Raw genomic sequence first — 27,931 nt, 5'->3', positions numbered from 1 at the left:
ATTCCCTGCATTACACATCACACATGATTGCATGTTTTATAAAAAATATCAGTAATGTACATGAGTGTGTTTTTTGTTACATTATGTTATTTAGTTATCGTTTATTGCATTATTTTTAGTATTTGTCGTTTGTCTTTGTGCAACGTCTATTTATGAGTATTGACTGTGTTTTATGAACAGGACACTTACGATGTATTATTGTGGTGGTTTTCGGTATCATGGAAAGTTGTAAAAACCCAGTAGAGACGAAGGGACATGAAAGCATTCCTCCAAGTTATGGAATGAATAACTATTTCATGAAATGGACTGATGGCTAATTTTGTCTGATGGCACAAATTGGAGTAATCATTGCACCCTTTGATGATTTTTACGCTTAAGGAAAGTTCATTGGCACAGCTTTATCAGTCTTTTACCCTCTCAACAAGCTGGTTCTGTCCTTCTTGACCTTTGCATGTGTGTGTTGCCAAAGGCATTGTGAATGGCTGAGATTTCCCAAGAAGAAGGATTCTTCTGTCTTAGTTACACTAGTTTTGTTGCCTGCCATATGGAGCACATTAGACAAGGCTTGCCTACTGCAGCTTGGCCTGAAATGAGGGGAAATGTTTAACACAACTGCCCGTGCCCAAAGACAGGATATGTTACACAATCTAGGCCAAGCGGAAACATCAGGAAATGAGAAATGAGTTTATCTTAATGCCTTTACGTTTTGATTGCTCAGGCCTACCTCTGTACCATTAGTCTATCTGTGTTTTACACTCTTGTGCAGACGAGAGCCGTTAGATATTTGTTTGGAAAAAGACTGAATGCACATTGCAGAAGCTTTTATTTCATCTTACTTAGACATGTTATTGCCAGATATAGAATAACAACTGATGTTTATATGCGTTGATTTACATTGCAAGCTATCACAACCATTATAATTTCTGGACATGTACTGTAAATAACAACAAAGTTATTTTTCTCAGTTCGGGCCTCTGAGGTGTTTTTTCCTCCTTAAGTGTGAGCTCCATATCCCCAATATTTCATACGCGACTGAAAAAAAGAGTTTAAGGACACTTCATTTCCCATAATATCATTACCTGTGTGTTAGATTCAGTAAATTCTTCCTCTTGTCGTTCCAGTTCAAATTCCACTTCTGTTAGTCTCTTTCTGTTAATGTCTTTTTATGAGTGTATTGAAAGGCCCTGTAAATGATTTTGACTTGTAGATGTAATATACACACTTATGCTGGTTGTTTTTCTAAAAAATATGGAATGTGTTACAGGGAATTTGAGGGAAGGACCATGTGGTTTGGGAGGCTTACAGACAGATGGCATGTGTCCCGAAGGAACCTCTCCTTGTTGTCTGAACAGTTCAGTCTTTACTCAATTGTTGGCTTTTAAAAGTATATTGGCAGCACCATGTCTCCAATTACCCCATGTGTCAGATTTAATTTTTCTCCTGTATTATTTGAGTTTTAGTACAAAAACTGAATTAAAGGCTGACACGCTGTGCTCTTTGACTTGAAGAGTTTTGTTTAGAAACTAAATATTGTACCAAAATAGATTTTGGCCAGAAGGTTTTCTATGTACAGTAGTTGAGCTGGTTTTTCTTGTACTTTGTAGAATAGCATCTGGCAAAAATGAAACTAAAGTGATATTTAGATTCACCAGTGGAAATATTTTTTTGGTGAGCATTTTCAGCAATCTGCACTGCAAGTTGTGAGGGCTTATGTAATATTTTCAGATTGCTCATATGGCACTCAGTCTCGTTCACTGTGAGTGAATTTTCTGTCATCTTTGCAGGACTGTGAGATGAAGAGTGTGCAAAGAAACATATTTTATCAACTGTGTGAAATTGAATAGCACATAACAGGCACAATAGCGCTATGAACATGAATATCTATGGGTTCAATATGCGTCACATGTTCAAATGTTTTTGGAGAGCGTTTTCAAAAAGCGTAATTTTCGTTGCTAAAAACACGCAAGGCCAAAACAGAGAAAAAAAATATGTGTTTTCAAACAAAAATGTATTAGTGTGGACAAGTCAAGTCAAGTCACCTTTATTTATATAGCGCTTTTTACAATACAGATTGTTTCAAAGCAGATTTACAGAGATAACAGGAAAATAATGCGACAAAGTTTGTTTCTAGAAGAAAATAGCGTCACAGTCCAGCTTGAGTAAATTCAGTGATGGTTCATTTTTGTTGTAAAAAAGTTATTAATTTAGTTAATTGAGATATATATACAAAAGCCAAACGTGACAGTGATGTCATCGTCCAGCTCAGTTCAGTTCTCATATAATGGTGTCAATGCAGGCAGATCAGTAATATTGATGAATATTAAATGTCCCCAACTAAGCAAGCCAAAAGCCAAACGCGACAAGGCCTCAAAAAAGGCTTTATTTATTTTTTAGATCGACGCGGCTGTTCAGTAAAGATAATGTAATATTGGAACCTATGAAAGTACTGAAGTGAGAATGAGTTTCCTGAGGTGTGTTTGTGTGTTGTTCTCCACAGTCGAGGCTGGGGCTGGTGTCTGGATGATCCTCCCATCAGAAACGAGCTGTCGAAGCGTTCGTCTCCCGCTGGTGTCCTGTACAGCGCCGCTCACCAGTGCAAGCTCCAGTACGGGTCAAACTCACTGCTCTGTGACGACGTAGACGTAAGATTTTCCCCTTAAACCCACAAATACCTCCCATTCCCCCTGCAGACACATGTATGATGCCAAACTACTGAGGAAAATGGGTCAGAGGTGTACACAAGTGCAAACAGCGTTCTTAAATTATCTGTTTATGAAGTGCAGATGGAGCGAGACGTTTTCTGCTGGGAACTGCAAAAAAAAGTAGGCTATAATGTAACCTATTAAAAATATATTAGCGCTTCTTCTTAAGGCCCTTTCGTTCTTCGCTTAGGGGTACAAAGAAGTTAGAAATACGAAGTTAGCGAACGTCCTGACACTGATGAGAGTGAGGTTTAGATGAGTATGTAAATATGTGCTAACAAAATAAACGCAACAAAAATGACAGCGGTGAGAAAACAGCAGTTAAGAAAGCATCGGATCATAGCGATATGAATGCAATTCAGCACTCCTGTAAAGTCACGTTTATTTATGTAAAGCACTTTATACAATAGATTGTTTAAAAGCAAGCAGCTTTACAGTAATTACACATGAAAAAAACTCTCAGGGCCCTATCTTGCACCCAGCGCAATTAACTTTGTACACCGATGCATGTATCATTCCTTTGCACCCGACGCACAGCGGACTTTTCCCTCCACAGACGCACGTTGGTAAATTAGGGAATGAACTTGCGCTCCCAGGGGCGGTTCAGCGAAAAAAGGAGGTGTGTTTTGGCGCAAACGTTCCCTGGTGCTATTTTGCAGTTTCAGAAAACAATTCCGCCACAGACCAGGAGAAACCTAGTCTAAAGTCAGTTTTCAGTGGTGCGTTATTCAGATGCTATTTTAAGGGCGCATGCTTGGCTATAATGTAGCGTGTGCACAACGTGCATACACTTTGCGTCTCTCATCTACACACAGACGCAGCAGTTGACATTTTTGCAAACCATACATAATTACAAGGAAAAATATTCCACCTGAGGGAAATCATTGTGGTGTCCATGAAGATGTGAAAAAATAGGTATAAATCTAGCTTACACATTTACCCAAATTATTATACGCCTGTTTAACCGAAGCTAATTTGGGTGTGTTTCTCCCATCCCCATACAATGTCACTTCTCTGTGTTTTACGGCCCTGACGAGAACGTCGGTCTCCTCGGCTGTGAACCGCTCCTGGCAAATCTGCCGTTATAATAGCAATCCGCCATGGAACAAGCGCGCCTGCTCTTAAAGGGAATGTGAGATGACGCTCTGATTGGTTTATTTCACGTTACACCCAAACCACACCTATGAGTAATGAAGCTACTTCAGACCAACCCATTTTAGATTTGCATCGGGCGCAAGAGTCATTTATCCCGCCGGTATAATAACAACATCGCCCGAGATCCGCCCACAAAGTTACTTGCGTTTCGCGTTTGATACTTGCGTTTCAGATCGTTAAAATAGGGCTCTTTGTGGCTCTCAATTAGAATTAAAACTATTATACTATAATATATAAAGACTATACTATCTACTATAAAGCGTCTCTCCAGGGTGTTCATGTTTTTACTCACGTCTGACCTCAACGAACTGAACAGAAGAAATTAACCGGAGAAGAGTTACACGTAAAAGGGCGGAGCCTCAGAGACACACCCACCTATTACATCATCACCACGGACCAAAGGGAGTTCGAAGGCGTTTACCAGCCGGTTTAGTTATAAATAATTTTTCTGGAAAATTCGCTTTGGCAAGCTGTTTCGAACTACTAAATGACCTTTATTTTGGCTTGATTTTGTTCGAAATGACATCACAGCATATTCAGTCTTCGATTTCGCTTGAAAGTATACTTTACTGTGAAGCCGGAGTTCAGGTCGCGTAATTCCTGTGCATGACTTTTCCATCCATGTAACAGAAAAGAAGAAAAATAGTCGCATAATATGGTGACCAGCCATGCTGGTCTTTTCAACAAAGACGTCTGTTGGGATTAGACGTCTTTCCCATTAAGCAACTCATGTACTTCCAGGCCCATGGGCTTCTTAAATGTTCTCACTGTTATATTGTGAAGGATTCAACAAAAAACTCTATTAGTTCAAGTGTCTGGTAAGGCATAGACCACACACACACTTTTCCATCACAGAGGAAGTCTCAGTTACTTACATCAGTACCATCTGATTCCCAGCTGTTTTAGTGGGAAAACAAAAGCACATCATTAGTATAGCAGGGTTTATGTTCCAGCTAGAAGAACTATACTTTGTAAACTGTTTAACATATAGAGCTCTTTACCTTGGATATTTTTCACCTACAGTAAGCTAGCTAAACAAAGAGGGGAAAAACAACATATCTTGTTTGAATGGCATCCTGCAGAATTAAAATAGGGAAAAGGGCATCAGATTGCGGGGTTGTGTGTCGGTCATGTATGTCAAGTCGCATCGGTGATGTTTTCTGCTTTCTGCTGATAGATACTAGCCATCGTTCAATTACTGTCCAAATGTCACAGACACACTGGAAGAGTTGCCACTCGCTCCTTCGGACACAGATAAAGCCAGACTTCAGTTTCCTTATCAGGGCTGCTGCAGTTCAAGAAATGAAACCGAGGAAATTAGGAAATGCAATTAATGTTTGTGTTTGGTACACAAGATTTGCCATTTCGTGAACGTTTTGAGAACATTAATGCTCTTATAGATATTCACAGCACACAACTCCATGATTTCAGATTTACTGTATGCCCAGACAAAAAAAAAAAAGACAAAAAAAGTAGCGTTTGGAAATTCTTAAGGGTCCATGATTGGATCATTATTGCAGTGATTATTATGTTTCTATCATGTTATATGTTTGGCAACAGTTCTTCTAACCCTAATTGGTGGAGTTTGTTGCTTTAAAACTTGTGCGTCAATTAAAAAAATGTACACGTCAAAAATGTCATTAAATGTGTCAAGAGTGTCATAAAAATGTTAAGCTTGGGAGCACAGACTTAAGTGTGGTCTTATTTTAAAGATGACCCTTAGCAGATTTTTTGTTGTTTAAAAAGTGAAACATAAACAGTTATAGAGGTTTAAAGGGATAGTTCACTTTGAAATAAAATTTTGGTATGTTTTAGCTTACCTCAAGGGCATCCAAGATGTAGGTGTCTTTTTTTCCGCAGTAGTTTCAATTTTGATATTTTTAGGTCAAACCGTTCTTGTCTGTCAGTCATTTAATGCAGGTCTATGGTCACTGTCTCAAAGAGCATGCACAGAGTCCAAATTAAAACAATTCCCCGTCGTCCAAATTAAACAATTCCCCATCGTAAGTACACATTGATGGCCTAAGACACGAAACGAGCGGTTTGTGTGAGAAAACGAACAGTATTTATATCGTTTTTACCTCTTATACACAGCCACGTCCAAGTGATCTGAGGGCGCGCGCGCATCCTGGTGTGTGACGTGTACGCAGACTGGTGCATAGATAGTTACACTAGATGTCGCCTTAAGACATTCGTTCCAATGAACTGCCGTAGACAAGGCGACATCTAGTGTATATATCTATGCACCAGTGTGCGTACATGTCAGATCAGATCACTTGGACGTGGCTGTGTATAAGAGGTAAAAACAATGTAAATACTGTTCGTTTTCTCACACAAACCGCTCGTTTCGTGTCTTAGGCCATCAATGTGTACTTACGATGGGGAATTGTTTAATTTGGACGACGGGGAATTGTTTTAATTTGGACTCTGTGCATGCTCTTTGAGACAGTGACCATAGACCTGCATTATATGACTGACAGACAAGAACGGTTTGACCTAAAAATATCAAAATTGAAACTACTGCGGAAAAAAAGACACCTACATCTTGGATGCCCTTGAGGTAAGCTAAAACATACCAAAATTTAATTTCAAAGTGAACTATCCCTTTAAGTTTATGAAAATGATTTATGAGCAATCTTTTAAATAAAATCTATATTTTATGAAACATGTTGAACTCTAAAACTGCTACAAAATCAAAGCCATACATTTAAACAAGTCGTGTTCCAAATTTGAGGTTGATATCTCAATAAATTTGCTTTCAGTGGGTGCAGTACCAAATTTTCCCCTTTAGATGCTATAAAATGATTTTTTATTTTTTTTACACTGAAAAAGACAAAAATGTCCATAAGGTTAATTTCTTAAACAACCATGTATGAAGACACATCATGTCCATATTCTAGGATGATAATGTCAAGATTCATCAGGCTCAAACTGTGAAAGAATGGTTGTGAGGAGCATGAAGAATCATTTTCACACATGAATCGGCTCCTTAAATTCATTGAAAGTCTTTGGGATGTTCTGGAGGAGACTTTACAGAGTGCTGGACTCTTGCATTGACAATACGAGATCTTGACCAAAAACTGATGCACCTCTTGATGGAGATTACATCACAACATTTATTTCCATCAAGAGGTGCATACATTTTTGGTCAAGATCTTGTACTGACAATGCAAGAGTCAAGCGCTCTGTTATTAAACGGTTCCATAATATAACAGATATATTAAAAAGCACATTAAAAATGCAATCTACACAGCCAATGACATCTAAAGCATTTACATTTTTTGGACAGAATTTAAAATAAAGTTGAAAAGTCTTGTTTTTTTTTTTTTTTTTTTTTTTTTTTTTTTTTTTACATTTATAGTAAGTTGTTTTGTCTTTAAATATTACTAATATTTGAAAAATAATTGTCTATCAAATACATTTCAATGTGCCTCATTCATACTTAAAAAAAAAAAATTTTTTTTTATAAATGTTAAGGGTCATTATTGCAGTGATTATTATGTCATTATTATGTAAATTGAGTAATTTTAATGTAAAATTAACTTTCCCGAAAACTTTGACAAACACATTGCAAACATCCGATTTGATAGTTAACACTTTAAAAATATTGGATAATTTGCACTTTTAACGATCTCCGATATTTTGAATTTGGACTGCAGTACCTATTTCCAGATTCCAGAATAATTTTATCTCGGCCAAATATTGTCCTATCCTAACAAACCATACATCAATGGAAAGCTTATTTATACAGCTTTCATATGATGTATACATCTCAATTTAAAAAAATGGAACCATGTGACTGGTTTTGTGGTCCAGGGTCACATATTGTAAATGATTGAAACCCTTGAAATGACTGCCCCCTTCAGAATATGTGCAGCACCCTGTGGTGTACCGTGGGCTCGACCTGCCACTCCAGGCTGGACGGTGCCGTGGATGGGACCAAGTGTGGAGAGGACAAGGCAAGCCGGGATTTCTGTGGGATTTTCATTTCCCTGCATGCAGTTCACCTGCTAGTTCTCATTCCCAGTTCCTTGTACTCTGACTAACTGATCTTGGATGTTTGTTTTTGTCAGTGGTGTTTTGACGGGGAGTGTGTGATGATGGGTTCCCAGCCTGAAAGCGTGAATGGAGGCTGGGATTCGTGGAGCGACTGGTCCGAGTGCACCAGGACCTGCGGCACGGGCGTTCAAAATGCCCAGAGGGACTGTGTCAACCCAGTGTGAGTTTCCTGGTTTCCTCTCTTTCCAGTTTCAGAAAAAAAAACACGCACACACATACACATACACACACACATGTTTGTTTTGCTATACTTGTAAGGACATTCCATAGGCGTAATGGTTTTTATACTGTCCAAACTGTCATTCTCTCCCCTTACACTAACCCGACCCCTAAACCTACCCATCACACACACACACACACACACACACACACACACACACACACACACACACACACACACACACACACACACACACACACACACACACACACACACACACACTAACCCTACCCCTAAACCTACCCATCACACACACACTAACCCTACCCCTAAACCTACCCATCACACACACACACACACACACTAACCCAACCCCTAAACCTGCCCATCACACACACACACACACACACACACACACACACACACACACACACACACACACACACACTAACCCTACCCCTAAACCTACCCATCACACACACACACACACACACACACACACACACTAACCCAACCCCTAAACCTACCCATCACAAACAGTGAGTTTCCTGTTTCCAGTTTCCAGTTTCAGAAAAAAATTATTATGACACACACACACACACACACACACACACACACACACACACACACACACACACACACACACACACACACACACACACAGACAGACACACACGTTTACTTAGCTATCTAAATGGGGACATAATTGTTTTTATACTGTATTCTCTCCCCTTACACTAACCCTAACCATCACACAAAACCTTCTGCATTTTTACATTTTTAAAAAATCTTTAATTACTTTATTTTTATACCAGATTTACAGCTGAGGACATCCTTAAAGGGAGGTTTTGGGAGATTTTGTCAGGTTTTGGTCACTTCTGGGTACAAATATAGTCCCCAAAATATAGTTAAGTAGGTACACACTCACACACACATATACACACACAAACACAAACACACACACACACACACATCATTTGTTTTCACTCACTTTACTGTGATAAACCACAAGCCATGGGAGTAGCTATTTTTATCATCGATTGTCTGGGAAAAGGCTAGCATGTTTATGGTCAACAGGGAAATGATTGCACTTGTTTCTCACCAGAACATCAGCAGAATGTATGAGTGTGTTTATTTTGTAGACATCAATTTTGTAAGCCTTTATATATAATGCATTATAAACTTATTTTAATGCATTAGGTATACCTTGGGTAACGCTTTTTTTTTTTTTTTTTTACATTGACCTTCTTACATGTAGTTACAATAGTAATAACTTTAAATTGCACATAATTATATGCATCTTACCCTAAACCACACCATTATCCTAACACTAACCCTGTAGTAAGTACATGTAGTTGATTACTATTATAAATGTATAATTACATTGTAACAAGGACACCTTAAAATAAAGGGTTACAGTCTAATTATACATTTCAGTACTGAGTAATAATCAACTACTTTAGGGTTAGGATTAGGTTTAGTTGCATGTATTTATGCATAATGTAAAGTTAGTACTAACTACACGTAACGTGTAACAAGGACACTAAAATAAAGTGTTACTAAATAAAGTGTAACCGGTTACACTTTATTTTAAGCTATCTTTGTTACTGTAATTATACATTTAAGAACTGAGTAATATTAATTAACTACATGTACTGTACTGTACTTACTATAGGGTTACGTTTTGGGTTTGGTTTTGTTTAGTTGCATGTAATTATGCACAAGTTATAGTTATTATTACTATAGTAACTACATGTAACATGTGTAACAATGACAGTGTAAAAATAAAGTGTTACCATGTAACCTAAGCCTTATAATGCATTGTATTGTCTCATGAGTAATTGTAACCACAGTTATAATACATTACAATACTCATGTTATGCCTTTAAAAAGTATAATGCATTAAAACATGACAAACAACCAATTTCAGATGTAACAAGGAATCTGCAGATAATATAACGCATTTTAGTGTTGGTTACAAATATATAATGCATTATATTGTGCATTATGAATCTTTATAATGCATTATACATAAAGGCTTTTAAGTGTTACCATCATTTTATACAGTCATATTTATCATGTATAACCTCAGTCATCCTCAATGGCCTTTATGTGTCTCTGTGGTTCTGATAAATTGTTAAATGATGAGAAATTGTGAATACATACAATATTGGAGAGCATCGCTAGACCAATAAAAAAAAAAGTCACTGTCTCTGGTCCACATGTTCAGAGTTTGTGAAGTATAATCCTTTCATTGTATTTGGCTTAGCTTGCAGTTCTCTATTCTGGCAGATGGTTTGCACCCGAAGCAAGTTTTTAAAGATGGGAGATGGTTATAGAAACAGGCTGTGACCCACTTGTGAATGCATCTCTAAGATGTTGTAATTGATGGAAAGCATGTGCAACATCTGCATCAGATTTCAGAAGAACTTTTCAAGGATGTGGGAAAAAGATATACTACTTCCCTGTACTACTTATAACAACAATTATCTTCAATTAAAGAGAAAAAAATCTTAACAGTTTGATTTTATGCTAAAATAATAAGCTTTAAGATGTTTGTTTGAGTCGCCTACCATTATGTGACTTGACACAAGCACCAATGTATGCACAAAAATAGCTAAAATATTCTTCAAATATCTTCTGTTCCATAGAAATTTTTTATATTTTAGTTCAACTATTCCTTTAAAACCCACTTTGAACATCCTTGCAACCACCCAGAACACACACGCAATCATGCCAGCGAGTTTTGCACAGGCACCACTCATATTTTATTCAGAAGAATATGTTTTTAATTGCGTTTAGAGCCAATGGCTGCTTTGACCAGGTGATCTAGACATTTTAGACCAATTTCAAGCTTTTTGACTAGCCTAGATTTGTCTTTTTTTTGTGTGTGAATGTTTCTACAAATAACAAGTGATTTTGAATGACCTAATGACGTTTTGAATGTTTCATGCTTTTATTTTTAGACCCAAGTATGGCGGTAAATACTGTCTCGGAGAGCGCCGCAGATATCGAACCTGTAACCATGACCCCTGCCCTGTGGACCAGCCCAGCTTCAGATACATCCAGTGCACCCGCTTTAACACAGTCCCTTATAAGGGGAAGTTTTATAAATGGACGCATGTGAATAACAGAGGTAAGCATTATGCCACTACATAGATCTGCACAATTAATCGTTAAAAGCTTGAGATCTCGATTCAAACACCCACGTGATCTCATACCTAAATGACAACGATTCGCCTCTGTCTATTAACTCATTGTTTTTGATAATTTTCACAAAAGTTTCATGGTCCCCAGAATGTTTTTTGTATGAATTTCTGAACATGTATTATGTGAAAAGAAAGAGCAGACCCTCTATAAAAAATACATTTAAAAAAAGCTTTATTCTAACTTCATGCATTCGTTTTTATCAACACTTGAATGTGGGAGAGTTTCATTTAGAAAATCACGTTGGGATTCAGAACGATAATAAAAAAACACAGATGGAGTCGATCGAGTTCATCAACATCCCAAAACTTCACAGTCCTGTAGCTCGTCCTGGGTCGACGTTTCATTCAGTAACATTAGGCCGTTTTGATTTATATGCTGTTTAATGTTGATGATCGCGTTATTTTACATATGCATATGATTACATATGAGATCGCTCATTTCAGCATATTCTTCGCATGTGTTTTAATCAGGATATTCAGTACTCTTTTAGAAGAGGCGTAATAGCACCCCCTACCGTCTAACAGTGAAAACACAATGGCGGTGAAGCGTTTTCTTACAAATGACGTCTGATGTCTACGGAAGCAATCAAAATAGAGGAAATCACCTTTTGACAGTAACATGGCACTTCATATAACGATTGTGTCGATTACATTGTTACACCAGTAGGTGGCGACAAGTGACTGTTAAAAAATGTATTTGTCATTGAATCATTCATTCATTCATTAAAAAAAACGCTGATTATTCCAGTCATGAAATGAGTGAATAATTCATTCAACCTGATTTTTAAAAAATTATTCATTCAGATTAATTAATTAATAACTTTTTAAATGGACTGCAGGATTAAATTAAAATGATCAGAACCTCTAGCAAATTACATGTTATTTTGTTTAGTGGTCTGTACAGAATCATGTGAGAATCGTGATCTCTATTTTAAACAGAAAATCGTTAATCTTAATTCATCCAGAATCGTGCAGCTCAAGCACTTTATATGTAGTGTGCTGGGGTGATAATGAGAAATTTTGTTGCAGCTGTCTTTAAATAGATGTCATGGAAAGGCTACGTTTGTGTAATTTCAGTTGATCCGTGCGAGCTGCACTGCAGACCCGTGAACGAGCACTTCTCGGAGCGGATGCTAGACACGGTCGTGGACGGGACGCAGTGCTATGAGGGCAGTCAGAGCCGCGACATATGCGTGAACGGCATTTGCAAGGTTGGTAATGGCTTTGACATCTTTGCTCAGTCTCAGACTGTCCTTGTAAATTACTACTTGTCATTTTCATCGCATGCCATTGACAGTCCTGTCAGCTTAAGTATCAGTCAACTGTGAAATGTTATAACACAAGAGCCACAAATAAATATCTGTCCTTGTACGACCCCAGGCTGAAATTCATGCTGAATACAGAAGAGGACGCTTGTTTTTGTTACAGTTCTGCTTCTACATTAAAATATTTAGCTATGACTACAAATATGTTTCACTGAACCAACCATAGCCTTATTATACTGCTATAGACAGTACAATTGTGGAGATTTTTTAAAGAGAATCTCTTCAGAAGAGAGCTATTTCACTTACGTTTGTCATCTAGCAGAAGATAAAACATGGGAAACCCTGAACACTGAAAACTTGGTTATTACGTCAAGGCATGAACGCACCTATAATAATCCTTTCAGTTATAATTTGATGATGTGATCAGATACACATTGTGTAGAAAACTATAAAGTTTACTCTATTCTTCTCCCAGTTCACCGGATAGTGTGTATCCGACTGGAATCTGATGTAGATTATTTATTGTCCACACTGTGTATCTCAACGGTTCAGATCTGATTTGTGTTTCCCGTGGCGCTCTTTCTGTGTCACCATTGTATTGTAATTTTCTGCTCGACCGGCTCAACAACACAACCTTGTTTCTGCAGCAACATTCAGCAAGTTTTCTATAACAACGTCTGCCATGTTAACATTTTACGTGGCGTGAGAAAGCGACATAAACCACACGAAATCCGATTAGAGCGGTCAAACTGAAATAGGATTTCAAACAATATATGAATGCAGCTCAAAATGGATTTGTATGTAATTTTTTTTTGTTTTTTGTGCCGTTCACATTTTCTAAATATGATCGGATTGAAATTGGATTTGTAAAAAAAAAAAAAAATTCCCTTTCGAAAAGGAATTCGCACTGCGTCGATGACGCTTTGGGGAACGCCTCCGCGTGAACAGGTGTCTGAAACGCTTATCTAATCAAGCGTTGACATCACTACTACTGCGAACCGGAAGTATATAAGGGGAGCCTGGAGAACATGTCAACATCTTTTCATCTTCAGGGACTGTTTTGTTTGTACGCTTCAGCCTGAAACTTCAAAAAGGTAATCATGGCTTGTGAAAAACGCTTCAGGAACTGTGTGCATCCGTGCAAGATATTTGATACTTGATGACACACAACTTGTGCGTTTATTGTTTGGGCTCAGAGCACGCACGATCAGTTCCTGAGGGATCTGCTTGTGCCACTGTGAGTTTTTCCCTTGAGAAAACTCCACTCTCGTCTGCCCTCTTCTCGAGGGAAGAGGGTTAGACATCTGTACCAGGCGGTTTGGGACCTGCTCGCGCTGAGGCAGGGCGGAGACTGGAATCGTGGGGTTATTCAGAGGGAGCTCGCTGAGGAGCTTGAGAGAATTGTTGATCTCTCACGCCCCTCGGAGACTCGCGAGAGTGAGCTGCAGGATGAGGATGTGTTATCACTAACATCCTCTGATCCAGCAGCGAGTGCTCTGCTGTATATAAAAACAACAGCCCAAGAGAGCAGGAAATGGCTGATGAGGGTGAAGAGGATTTACAACCCAAACCCTCACAGCCGGCGTATTTTAAGCTGTTGAGTGTTACGCGCTTCAGCGAGGCTTCAGCTGTCTTTGGAGCGCGTGAGGGAAGAGACTGCTCGTGGCAGACTTGATGAACGGTTATCTCACGGCTGGAGAGGCATCGACACTAAGTGCTCCGGCCCTGCCTTTTAAGCCACCAAAATATGACAGCATGCATAAATGGCAGGGCATACACGGTGGCGAGTCTGGCTGATGATGCCTTGTACACAATGGCGGTGTTGCAAGCATACCAGGCTGATCTGCTGACAGATTTGAAGCATTTAAATCTCTCACCCCAAGCGCTTCTTGCATCAGCCCTGAGGCTGGACCTATAATGAGTTATTCCTTCAATTTGAAACCCTTCTGTAGGTTTGGCGTCAGGTTTTGTAGTAAGTGTGCTCTTTCGTGCTCTTATGGTGATAGGCCTCCATTTTGTGAATCGCTCTATGGGCAGCAGGCTGAGCTCTGTAGGTCTGCTCCCTTTACTAGAGTTTTTTAGTAAGTTTGAATAATAGACCACGGTTCCCTGTTAGAAAGTATTAAGAGGGTGTTAAATAGATAGGATGGTGAATTAGGGCCCTGAAGTTCCCATATACTGTATATGTAGGCTATGCATACCCTTCCCATAGGCCTCCTCTTATGTTAGAGTCGTCAGGCTTATATAGCGGGTAGTGCCAATCTGTAGTTGTGAACAGGTTGGCTTTATTATATGGAAAATTCTCTAGTGAGGCCACCGTTCATCTGAGCATCAAACAGACATTCTGTGTGAGATGGCTTCCTCTCTAGCGGGAGTTTAGGCCACCGCTCTTTCAAGCTTTCAAGCTCCAGATAGAACTACAGAGTCAAGCATTTGGCCCTCGTTGGGCAACCTTGATAGCCACCTTAGACTAGAGCAGCAGGTCTCCTCTCACTTTGAGAGTCGTTTTGAGATTATAACTCTGAACTTCAGTCATATAATATTCAGTCAAATATCCCTCACAGGGCCACCTCGAAATCTGGCTTAGTAACTAGGAAAATGGTGGCCGTCTGCTGAGCATTTTCGCCTTAAGCCTCTCAGTATCTGAGTTTAAGTTCCTTAGAGCTAGAGCCCATCAGGATATTTTATTCCTGTAAATCAAATTTTTCTTAGTACTGGCCTCCTCTTACTACAAGAGTCGTCTAGCCAAGGCCCGCCTTTTGCACTAGGTGCAAAAATGCTAGTGGTGGTACAGGGTAGATAGCAGCATAGGTAGCAGGCTATCTTCAAAAATCCTCCCATGGAGATGTCTCATGGGCGTTTGTCAGGCCTTTCAATCTCGAAAGTAAGAAGCAGTATGCTCAGGCCTCCACCCTTTAGAGATGAGTACTGTAGCTAGTTTATCCAGCTAGGCCTTAAAACTGAAAAAGTTTTTTTTTTTCGCTGAGCCCCTTAAATAAAAGAATTCAAGTTATAAGGTTGAATGTCGTTGGCCAGTTTTTGTGGCCTCCATTTCCTTGGGTTTAGTACAGAATGTAAAATCTGTTTTGTAAAAATACAAGATAATAGGCCTCAACCCTGATACATTCCTCAGTACTCTCCCCTTGTTAGGGTAATTATTTTAATAATAATAATAATAATAATAATAATAATTATTATTATAATTATTTTAGAGTACTTTGCTACCCATAGCTCGTATGATATCACCCTTCACCAACCAGGCTCAGGTAGAGACATATTAGTTACTCCCTCCCATTTGGGATGGTTGAGTATGCTCCCTTAGAGCCGAAGCACTGCCTGGGCTGACGCCCGCGACATTCAAAGCTATAGGCCTTATAGTAGGCCTCCTCGATAGTCCGGTAGCATAAGACTGTACTCCATTTGCTTTAAAGGGTTGATAGCACTTCTGCTGAGTACACTGCCTATTGGCAATGTAAACTTTAGAGCTGGAGGCGCTCCCCTTATTAGGGTCCCTTTCAGGGTGCCCAGCCTCCACAGGGCCCTGAAGCACTGTGTAGATCCAGGATCGAGTAGAGTCACTCCCCACGTTTGCAAGGGACTCTGTTTAGAAAGCCTTAGCACTGCCCGGGCTGACGTCCGTGAAAGTCGAAGTTTGTAGGCCTTACAGTAAACCTCCTCGATAATCCGGTAGCATAAGATTGTACTCCCCTTGCTTTAAAGGGTCGACAGCACTTCTGCTGAGTACCCTGCCTGTGGGCAATGTTTAATAACCAGGCCCACAGAGATGTCTGTGAGAGCACCTAGCTCTGCTAACAGTCCCGCTATCAAGTAGTTAGGCTTTTAAAGGCCCCCTTGAAGGCGGCTCCCCAATGAGTTGGATGCTCTAGCCCAGAGCCTGGTCAATTCTTATCAGGTTTGAGCATAGTATTCCAGAATCTACCTGAGGATCGTTCTGTATGAATACTTAGCTCCCTAAGTCTGGTCGGAAGGTCGAAGGACTCTCACGAGACCTCCCTGTTAGATCAGCCCTAGGGAAGCCCATAGGGAAAACTGTCACTGACAACCTGTATGTGACCCAAAGGGGAAGTGTTTTGGCATTTCAGTGAAACTGCCATCTTTGACGTTTTTGTCACAGCCATAATTTGGCATGCACTCCCCTCAGCATGACGGCGTTAGTATATCGTTCCCCAAAGCGTCATCGACGCAGTGCGAGTTCCCTTTCGAAAGGGAACATCTCAGGTTACAACTGTAACCTTTGATCCCTGAGAATAGGAAACGAGACACTGCGTCTTTCGCCATGCCTCGGGGATGCCTGCTGAACAGTCCCTTCAGACGAAAAGATGTTGACATGTTCTCCAGGCTCCCCTTAAATACTTCCGGGTCGCACTAGTAGTGATGTCATAGGCTGTTGCCGGCCAATAGGATTGCCGTGATTAGATAAGCGTTTCAGACACCGGTTCACGCGGAGGCGTTCCCCAAAGTGTCATCGATGCAGTGTGAACTTCCTTGTTCTTTGGGAACAAAGTTACAGTCGTAACCTGAGACCAGGGCCGTTTGAAGGAATTTGGGGGCCCCAAGCAAAATGGACATGGAGGCCCCCATATTTTGCCGGCAGCAGAGATCACGTGGTTGGCTGGCTGCTGTCAGCAACTACTGAGAGGGGCCCCCTTGAGGGGGAACCCGATAACAGTGTCATTGCACTTTACTGCATTGACTATTAAAGGGGCGCTCACACAGTTTGTCGTTGCATTTTATTCTTAACCAGTCGTTGTCTTGGGGCCCCTGTCTAGCTCGGGGCCACAAGCAATTGCTTGGTTTGCTTGCCTTGTTGCGATGGGCCTGCCTGAGACTATTTGGACTAACAGTCTGAACGAGGCTATAGATGGTGGATTCTTTTGACTTGGACAAGTGAGTAAACATTTGCAACAATCCAGTAGATTAATCGCTAAAAGATCGCAATCTAATTCAGATCTAATTCAGATCTGTGTTGGCGCTGCTGACCTTAAGACACTGATGTCTACAGTAGCGTTCAAAATAGAGAAAATCACTTTTTGAGCGTAATTGCGCTTCAAATAAAGATTGTATCAATTACATAATTTCACCAGTAGGTGGCGACAAGTGACTATTAAAACAATTTAAGTTGTTCATATTAATTAATTAAACATTTGAAATAGACTGCAGCAATCAACATTTTGTCAGAACCTCTAGTAAATTACATGTTATTTTGTTTCATTGCCTGTTTAGAATCGTGATCTCTATTTTATGTGATCAGAATTGTACCATCCAGAATAACCTAACAACCGCCTAGTAACACCCTGGCAACCACTCAGAACACCCAATCATTATAACAAACAGCATTGAGGATCATACAAACAACAAACTCATGCACTTGTTAAAATGAAATGTATTTTTTTATCTTTTATATGATTGTGTCACAGTACATAGGCTGTGATTATGAAATCGATTCGGATGCCGTTGAGGATCAATGTGGGGTTTGCCATGGAAATGGATCTACATGCGAGACAGTGAGAAAGACCTTTGAGGACAGCGAAGGGCTCGGTTTGTAAAATGAGTTTCTGTTTATATTTTACTGAAAGTAGCATTCATGTCATAAATATAACATTACACATTTGTTTGAATAAGCGGGGTTTTTTTTCTTTGTTTCTCCCAGGCTATGTAGACATAGGCCTAATTCCGGAAGGAGCACGGGATATCCGTATTGAGGAAGTCGCAGAGGCTGAGAACTACTTGGCATTACGCAGTAATGACCCCGATAAATATTTCCTGAACGGTGGCTGGACGATCCAGTGGAATGGCGATTATAAGGCAGCAGGAACAGTATTCACTTACGAAAGGACCGGGCAGCTGGAAAACATATCTTCCCCCGGACCGACCATGGAGCCGGTGTGGATTCAGGTACTGACTTCCATGCATTTGAGCAGAATCTAGTATCTCATGTTTGGGGGTTTTGGTTTCAGAAGCACCTGCTAAAGTGTTCTGCTAAACTAGGTCACAGTGTAGTGAATTGATGCCTGAAATGTGGTTTAGAGTTTAAATAGAGGCCTAAAATGGTAAACATAATTTAACATCTAACATTTGTTGCATGGCATGGAAAGGTATACAAACTACTTATACGATAAAGAGAACAGACTGTATTATCCAGGGAAACATTTACAGCTTCATAACAGACAACTGCAGATTTCTCCTAACACAGAGCCTTATCTGCTTATGTAAAGACTTCTGGAAAAAAGGAACTCATCTTTATGGAATTCTTCTTCTTCTTTTTTTTTTTTTGCACTTTATTTTACAGTACGTGCACTTACAGCGTTCTTACCTAAGAAAGTACTGGGAAATATAATGTAACTACATGGGTTAAGGTTAGGTTTAGTAGGTTCAAGGTTAGTACTTAGTTATTACCCAGTTATTGCAATTACTATCATACGTGCATTGTATGAACATGGGGAACAGGACTGTGAAATAAAGTGCTATGGTTTTTTAATAAATGCGTAGTTCATTGTATATCCATCAACAGTAAATATTTGAACTGAGAAAACAAAGTTTTTTTCTGACAGGCAAAGGGAAATCAATGGATTTGCATCAAATTCTGCTCAGCGGGAAGTAGCTTTGTGATCTTTTTCAATAACAAAAAAAAAAAGATGTATGATTTTATTCCAGTCCTTGTTTGAAAAGCAAAATATATTTAAAGATTTAGTGAACTTATTGATTTTGAACTTATTGCATAAAAGGCTTATTCCATATTAATCATTAACAGACAGAGTCTGATTATTAATATAAAATATGCATGCTTTTCATGTTGTTAGTGCCATTAAAGTGAGGACACCGTTTATTAGGGATTTAGGCTAGTATGTCTAGCAGAGAAGGGGCAATCTAGATGAAGGACTTCCTCCCACTGAGCGATTTGAGGCCTTTGGCTCGAAGCCTTTGCGCGGGTGGGAAAGAGGGATTTCTACAGCAGCAGGAGGCAGACAAATGATATCTGGAGTAAAGTCCTCTTATCACTCTCTTTTTTAAAAAAATCCCTTGTGGCTGAGAATAGCTTACAACCTCACATTTTTCTGTTTTACACTCCTGCTGTCACAGTGTGTTCACACTTGTAGTTTGGTTGTCTTGGTTCTTTCGGACCAAAAAAGAAAATGATACATTTAGTTCTGGTGCGTATGGAAGCTTGTTTCTGCCACGGAATATAAAATAAAAAAGTGTTTTTCACACTTTTTTTTTGTGAAAAAAAAGATTTTTTTTTCACAATTGTGAGTTTACATCTCAGAATTGCGTGATATAAAGTCGCAATTGCGAGTTATAAAGTCAGAATTGCATGATATAAATGATATAAAGTCACACTTGTGTAGAAAAACATGATATAAAGTCACACTTGTGTAGAAAAAAAGAAAAAAAGATTTTTTTTTCACAATTGTGAGTTTACATCTCAGAATTGCGTGATATAAAGTCGCAATTGCGAGTTATAAAGTCAGAATTGCATGATATAGTCACACTTGTGTGTTAAAAAGAATGGTGAGATATAAACTCGCAATTCTGACTTTTTCTCAGAATTGTATGTTTATATCTCGCAATTCTGACTTTATAACTCGCAATTGTGAGATAAAAAGTCGCAATTATCTTTTAAAATGTTTTATTCTTATTATTTTTAAATGTTTTAACAAGCTTCAATAGGTTCGCTTAGCATTCACACTGTCAAAACTAGATACAAAACCAAAAAAAAAAAACTGCTTTCATGACGTATATTTTGCAATAGAACTTACCGAACATCCAAACTGGGTGACTGGTTCTTCTTTAATTTAGATTCATATTTACATTATCATATACAATAATTATCATATAATCTTGATATATTGATATATGATAGTATGGGCTTTGTCCTAGATTCTAGGTCTGAGATTTGTGTGTTTTTCACATGATTTGTGTGTCTTTGTGTCAATATTTTTCTTTAATCTGCCCTCAATGTTCTCCAGCTGCTTTTTCAGGAGTCGAATCCTGGGGTGAGGTACGAGTACACCATAAGCAGAGACACTCTTGTCGTTTCCAACAACGGCACTGCCGTCTCTTATTTCCAGTGGATTTATGGGAGTTGGACGGAGTGCAGCGCCACATGTGGAACTGGTAAGGAGTCGTCTTGTTGTTGTACTCTTTCACTTTTAACTTACACTCATGCACAACTTGAGCCTATCCTGCCTGATCTGCCTCACCACTTTTTATGTATTTACTTTAGGTAACTGCCCTGTTACAGTTTCAGATTATACTAAAAAGTGCAGCAAATAGCTGAGTTGCTCAGTCTGGCTCAATTGCTCGTTTTCAGCTATAAATTAGCTCTCTGGCACATACTGCTTTCTCAATAATTGCAGACAGACAGCGAACTGAACTGTCCCGAGTTAAACTTTATAGGAAACAGACTTTGGACAAGCTGATGCTCAAATTTGTGTTGTTAAAACATCCCAGCTCAAGCAAGCTTCGATACATTGGAAAAAAGACTTCAATAATGGTATAATATGGTCTAGTAAGGTGCTGTCGCATTTGCTGTAGTGAAATCCAGTCATTTCAATCTACATGATAGGGAGGTTTGCGTGAAGATGAAAAAGTTCCTCATTAGGGGTTAAACAGATCGTAGTTGATCCGTGATCCGTATGCACGCATGTGATTTGCGGATTAATTCCAAAGGTTAACCATCATAGAGGGAAAGTTTATCATTTGCGCGTGTTTTGTCTTGCCAATTTAGTACTCGCGCGCACACACAGAGAGGCACGTTTCGCGCAAACACGGAATTGATTCCTCTTTAACATCTACTTGCATGAAAAGACAAATACACACGAAAATATTCTCGAGTCGAAAACACAGTCGGTTATGTCTTGAGTGGACAGTTGAAAAAGAAATCTGATGTGTACCATTATATTGGATCCATGCATTCAGTCTTAAAGTGACAGCAGCCTAATATTCTAGTCTGTGTCATTAATGTTGGTCAAACAACAAAACACAGCTTTAACAAAGATTAATCTACATTTAATTCATACACTTATTATTTTACATTTAGGCATAATTATTACATTATTTACCTGAACACTACAATTAGACCTTTATTTGTAACTGTTATATTGAATTATTATCTATGCACCTTGTACCTAGTGTATTTGTTCTTATTTTTTTACTGACTCCCCCCATTATTTTATTTTTTTCTTGCTGTTCCGAAAAACGATATATGATCCGAACCTTGAGTTTTCTGATCCGTTGAATCACTAGCAGATTTCTACTGTCTTCTAGCCTGTCAAGCCAGACCCACATCAAGATGTTAGGTCTGGCAACTCACCATAGACACGGCTCAATCCGAGGGGCGGGATAAACGGCTGTCTTTCAAATTCCCTCTGCACGCAATAGGACAGTTTTCCCAACAGCGGAGCTAACGTTAGTTGATAGATTCAACTTTTGCCATATCTGGCCGGCAAAACTACGAACACATCTTCCTTTTTTAAGAATGACTTAAGTGCCGTTCTTTGTTCTTTTCTCAAAGAAAAGCTGAACTCCAAGTCCTCCAGAGTCGCGGCCAAAGCTGATTCGAAAGACCGCTGTTCGTCATCAGCCATTCTTTGTTTTAGGGGCAGGGAATTCACACGGAACCGCCACAACTCTGTCGTCATTATGTTAAGCCCGCCCACCGACTCTATACACGATGTGATTGGCCTGACCAGAGTTTGGTTTTTCCAGCTCGAAAGTCAACGGAGAGTTGCTAGACTACCCTGGCTGCAAAATAAATGTTGCTGCCGCTAGGGTGCGTCTATATTTCTAGACTTATTGTCTTCATGTTGGTCACACATATTCACAACGATGCTTGCTCACATGCTTAGTTTGAAAGTGACTTTTGCGTGAGCGGTGCTTCTTGCATCGCTATGTTATTGACAAGGGACTTTTTTTGCCCCGCACCAAATTCCACCAAAAATTCACTAATGTGACAGTCTTGGTGCTCAAGTCATTCCCAATATTTAGGGTGCTTTCACACATGATTTGATTGGCTGGTCCAAACTGGAATTCGACTACTCCCCCCTCCCTCTTCCCCTGCTGGATTGTGTTCACTTTATATTATTTATATTATATTTCATCATCAAAGCAGCAGCTGTTTACCTCTTACTTCGTAACGATGACGCAGGAGAAGGTGGCAAAATGCATAGCGTTGCTCACAACATTTTTTTATTTTGGTTTTTGAATGTTCTAAATTTGTTCTGAAGAATGCGGGAGTCCAGCAGAAATGAGTGAGCGAGATGCACATAAACACACAATAGTTTTATTAAATCATGAGTCATCAATAGCGATTCACTTAGTACAATTGCATTCATATCAGCAGCGAACCGTACCGCAGAACACTTTTTTTTTAATGCAGACTCGGGTACGGTTTGTGTGAACACACCCAAGTTCGGAAAACAGCGTTCACGCCATCCAAACGAACCGAACTCTGACGTTGAACTCGGGTGCGCACCATAAGTGCTAGTGTGACAGCAACCTTAAAGTCCAACTTTAGTCAATCACTTTATACCTGAAAACTCATCTTTGATCACCGTTGACGATCACACGGTCATCTGATTGGTTGCAAGGCAGTTTGTGACGTCAGAAACACCAGCGATTTCAAAGCGTGTTTTTGAGACTGTCTTTGGTTCACTGCAGTTTTAAGGAGAAAATACTCAGCAATGGTGTCGACTTATGAATTTACACATGGTTAGTCTTAAAGCAGATTAAAAACACCACATTAAAAGCTGTAATTTCACCTGGCTTTCATGAATACTGTGTATGTAGACATCTTAATGATTTGAAGTACTGTTTTTTTTGTATACTACTAAGTTGGGGAAAGAGGGAAGTTTAGATTCCAGTTGGATTGCACCGCACACAGTGAAACATCATTGGTTCAAAATCCTGCTCCACATAGCTCTGTGATAAACATCAGATATATTCTGATTGACTCTGATCGATTTCATGCATAATTTCACTTTCATTGGGATGACGTTGTTGCTGGAAACACTTAAGACAAATTATGGCCTTTCATAATTTTCAGCAACAAATGGGATCTTTTGAATTGTTGGTCTCTAATCAAGATTTCAGAGAATGTTTAATGGTTTTTAAAGTGTGTCTAATTTGACCCAGGGATCACCGCAGTTTTTTTTTTTTTTTTTTTTTTGGTCAGCTGGCGGGTTAATCTGCTAAGCATTTCCAGTTAATGATGTTGAAGACCTTTTAAAATCTGTTGTTATGAATGCTATTAGGAGCCATGCAGGGAGAAATACTGTCTTCAGTGTTTAAGAAAGCACATTTGAGTCATTCATACTCAGTTTAACATATTGCTTAATATTGACATATTGATTATCAAAGTGTAATTATGATAAACATCCTGAGAGTTTTTACAAGCTCTTTTTACAAACATCTTTTCCTCATTCCTCATATGTGATTCTCGCTGCTCATGTAAGGATGACTAAAAAGAACAACTACTGCTTCTAATTTTGCTACATATTTAATTTCTTTGTGTCTCAGAGACCAATATTTAATCTGAAAACATTTAAGCTGAAATCACAGGCTTAAGGATTTGCATGTAATTGCACAAAGCTTTTATGGTAAATGTACTGTTTAAATGATGTATTCAAACCAGGGATTAAAGTTTAATGTGGAGCTCTTTTCATTTAGAGATAAAAGTACAAGCAAATGGATGGGTTTTGTTGTCAAAAGGCTGTGATAATGACAGAGTTGTTTGAAATTATTTAGAGAAGCTGGTAGTTATGAAGCTGAACCAATCGCATACAACACATTTATTTGTTAATCATTTCGTTTAGTTTTGCTAATAGAAAGAGGTTCTGGATATCTCATCCTTTGTATACAAGAAACCTAAATTGGACAGGGTCTCTGACAGAGTTTCTTAAAAGGGTAATGACATGGATTGTTTTTTTATTATTATTTTAATATGTTCCTTGAGGTTCACTTATGATGTTAATAAAGTTTATTGCACAATAAAAAAAAACAAATATATATGCGTAAAATGATTATTTTCAGTATCAACACCCACTTGCTATTGAAAACATTATAAAACCGTCATTTACAGACAAGGCATTATTAAGCGTGTGGAGTACGTCAGAAACTGAACGCACATCTGTATACTGCATCAGTGTAGACAGCATCAGTCATTATAATGCTTTCTGTTTGTTTTGTATTTGTATTTGTCAGTGTAGGCAAATGTCTGCCATTAAGTGACTGAATGTCTTGTTCTGGGGGCGGGCATATGCAAATATATTTGCCTGTGTGATGTCACAGATCCCGTAATATCAAAATGAGCCATTTTTGGAGCTTGATTAAATAAATTATTTTTTAATGAGGAGAACGTTTTAAGCTATGAAACTTGCAGGATGTTTTTAATGGTGCAAAGACCTCTTATATGTCAAAAGATCAAGGCAAATATGATTTCTTCTGTCATGACCCCTTTAAAGTCAATGCAATGCTGCTGTATATTTTAATACTTTACTCAAGCGACTCCTCTTGAAATTAAAGTAAATGTTATTGATTCTCGTTGATGATGATCAGTGGATAGTTTCCCATGAAATGCCAATTGTCTGTCTTTAGCTAAATATGTTCTTTGCACTTTGTAAAATGTATTTATTTTATATTTTGCTTTTGGCCATCAACAGCTCTGTTAAAGGTTATTGCACAGCACGCATAGTTTTTTAATTAACATTAATTTGTAATGTTATCTGTAATAAAATATGAAAATGAAGTAGAATATTACAAAAACTGTGTGCATATCTACCCCAAGAGCACCATTCTCGATAGTTCTGAAGAGTTGGAGTGAATATGATCATTTTTAGATGCAATTAACCGCTGTTCATCTTTAATTTGACTGAAGTGCTCAAACAAATGCCATCATTTAATTGGTCTGACACAGCAGGTAAATCAATTATTCTATATCATAACAGCAGAATTAAAGCTTTGTCGGTCCAAACTCAAATTAAGGGTTGCCAGTACATCAAACAATGTTTTAAAATGAGCTGAACTATGCATTTAATATGTTTGAATTAAAAAAATCAATATTATGAACTGTAGTGACTTCAGAGTTAGTCTCAGCCACAGACGTCATGCACACGGACTGGTGTCAGTTTGAAGATCTGGCTACGCAAGACGACTTCAGAGTATAAGCTAATAAACATTTAAATACGTGTGTGTGGGCAAAGTCATCCTGTGTATTGCTTCCATTGTGCAACTGAAAGAAATGCAAGATAGCACTGCTTTTAATCAAATTAATTGCATGATGTGCCGAATATTAATTGAATTAATCGCAAATTAATCGCACAATAATTTGGGCTGAGAAATTACTCCCAAATGATTTAAAGCCAAGGCCTAGTGTATGAAACAGTGTCCGTCGCCAGTTGTTTAGTAACAATTTTTTGAATTCTAATAATGCAATGTTTTGACAACATGAACGTGAACGTGAACGATGCTCTGTACAGTTGACAGGTCAATGCTTCATCATCACGAAAGTTTCAGCCTTTCCAATATAAATATATTGCTATATCATATGATATAAACATGAGACAAAAACCCCCATATTTGCCCCCATATCTTAAATTTTAGTGGAATTTGAACCACATTCTAATAGGCTTCATCATGCAGTCTTGTATGTTGGTAACTAAACTGCATGCAGTGTAAAGGGCATTTCACACTGAACGCGATTTAAGGATTATCGTTATTTTTTCCATAATTAATCCACCAAATTAACATGTTAAATCAACAGCCCTAATGTGGGATTCTGATGACAATAAAACATAAGTATCTTGAGTTAAACATGTATCTGTAAGTGAACATATGACATTGTATACATGAGATCATTTGATCATTTGTGACACCGTGTCTTTTGGGGGTCACACCAATCAGTGCAAACTCACGCATGGGCCCCGAGGCCCTTTAGCCCATCTGTTTGAGGGTTCATCTGATGACATTCTTCAAACACCTGTGAAGGACTGTGGGTCCCTTCATCTCTCTATTGGAAACTTAGCTTCTCAAAGCGGTCAAATAAAGGTCGAGACCAGCCCGAGGATGAGGAGAGTACACAAGAAGAGCTCTCCCTCCTCCTTTTGGAGTCGATTTAATTCCTAAGCTAGAATAATAACAGAGAAGTGAAGGTGGTAAATATCAGAGGCCATGAATTTGATGCCATGTCTGGTTTTGAACTACAGAATGTCTGAGCTCAGGATTTTTCTTATATTCAAATAGTTCAAATTCATTCCCAGAGGAAAATAAGATGCTCAGAAAATGTTCAAACCACAGAAAGATTACGGAGCTCGTGTTCGTAAAGGCAAACTGAATTATTATTAAATAAAATGCCTCTCTCTAAATGCCAGCCAAATTAAAATATTAAGATTTTGTTAAAATGTTCAGTTTAGTGTTGGTGGCATTTCACAGCATTGAGATAACACTGAACAATACTTACAGTATTTATTAATCTAAGTTCATGTGAATTTCAACATTTACCAATCCATTTTTAGGATCGAAATTTGTATCTGTTAAAATACAAAATAGAAAAAGTAAAAAAAAATAAAGTCTTACCGAATATATTGTTCATTGCAAGGTCATGTTAGTTAATGCATTAACTAATAAGACCTTAATAAGTGATCCAATGAATAAACTGTATTTAAATTTGTGCCATACAATTTTTGTTTAAATTAAATGTCATTTATTTTGGGCAGTGTGCTTATTTATTCATTTGATCTGGTTTTCCCTATGAAGAAGGGCAGGCTGTGGTACAGTTATCAGCTTTCTCTCTGTGAAAATTTGCCAATTTCTGTGATCAAGTGCAGACTTGTGTGCATTAGCAAACGTGCCTTTTTCTAAACGACTGCTCCTCTTGTTTTCAGGTGTGCAAAGGCAAGTTGTACACTGTGTGGAGAGAACATCTGGGATCGTTGAGGAGCATTACTGTGATCAGTCTACTAGGCCTGATGACAAGCAAACTACCTGTAATAAGGGCTCTTGTCCAGCCATGTGAGTTTTACGGCTGAACAGTCCTGTGCTTTACACAGCCATCAGCAGCATCCCACCTAATGGCTTTTAAGTGCAGTAAAATTGCAATAAATTCCTGTGATGTTTCTGTGTCATCAGATGGTGGGTTGGAGACTGGCAGAAGTGCTCATCTAGCTGCGGGGACATGGGGCTTAGGAAGAGAACAGTGCTGTGTATTCAGAGCCTAGGGCTGGATGAGCAACGAGCGCTTCAGCCCACTGAATGTCAACGCTTGCCTAAGCCTGAGTCAATTGTCCGGTGTAACACACGCGTGTCCTGTCCTGCTGACTGGACTACTGGAAGCTGGTCAGAGGTGAGCTGGCTATATACGTACAA

The 27,931-nt window shown here is 38.8% G+C and overlaps 1 protein-coding gene across 1 annotated transcript in view; it reads left to right on the top strand.

The window, feature by feature from the left end:
• Positions 1-27,931, top strand: part of adamts7 (a disintegrin-like and metallopeptidase (reprolysin type) with thrombospondin type 1 motif, 7) — a 70,754-nt gene that overhangs the window by 21,895 nt on the left and 20,928 nt on the right. The window contains exons 9-18 of the mRNA XM_084405062.1: positions 2,498-2,642; positions 7,724-7,816; positions 7,931-8,076; positions 11,043-11,212; positions 12,363-12,496; positions 17,989-18,109; positions 18,222-18,466; positions 20,539-20,686; positions 27,451-27,577; positions 27,695-27,908. Of these exons, the coding sequence (XP_084261188.1) occupies positions 2,498-2,642; positions 7,724-7,816; positions 7,931-8,076; positions 11,043-11,212; positions 12,363-12,496; positions 17,989-18,109; positions 18,222-18,466; positions 20,539-20,686; positions 27,451-27,577; positions 27,695-27,908 (1,543 nt within the window). The remainder of the gene's footprint in view (positions 1-2,497; positions 2,643-7,723; positions 7,817-7,930; positions 8,077-11,042; positions 11,213-12,362; positions 12,497-17,988; positions 18,110-18,221; positions 18,467-20,538; positions 20,687-27,450; positions 27,578-27,694; positions 27,909-27,931) is intronic.

The sequence above is a fragment of the Rutilus rutilus genome, assembly GCF_951802725.1.
Source record: "Rutilus rutilus genome assembly, chromosome: 3".
Classification (NCBI taxonomy): Eukaryota; Metazoa; Chordata; class Actinopteri; order Cypriniformes; family Leuciscidae; genus Rutilus; species Rutilus rutilus.
The sequence above is the reverse complement of the archived record's forward strand: the minus strand, read 5'-3'. Positions and strand labels throughout refer to the sequence as shown.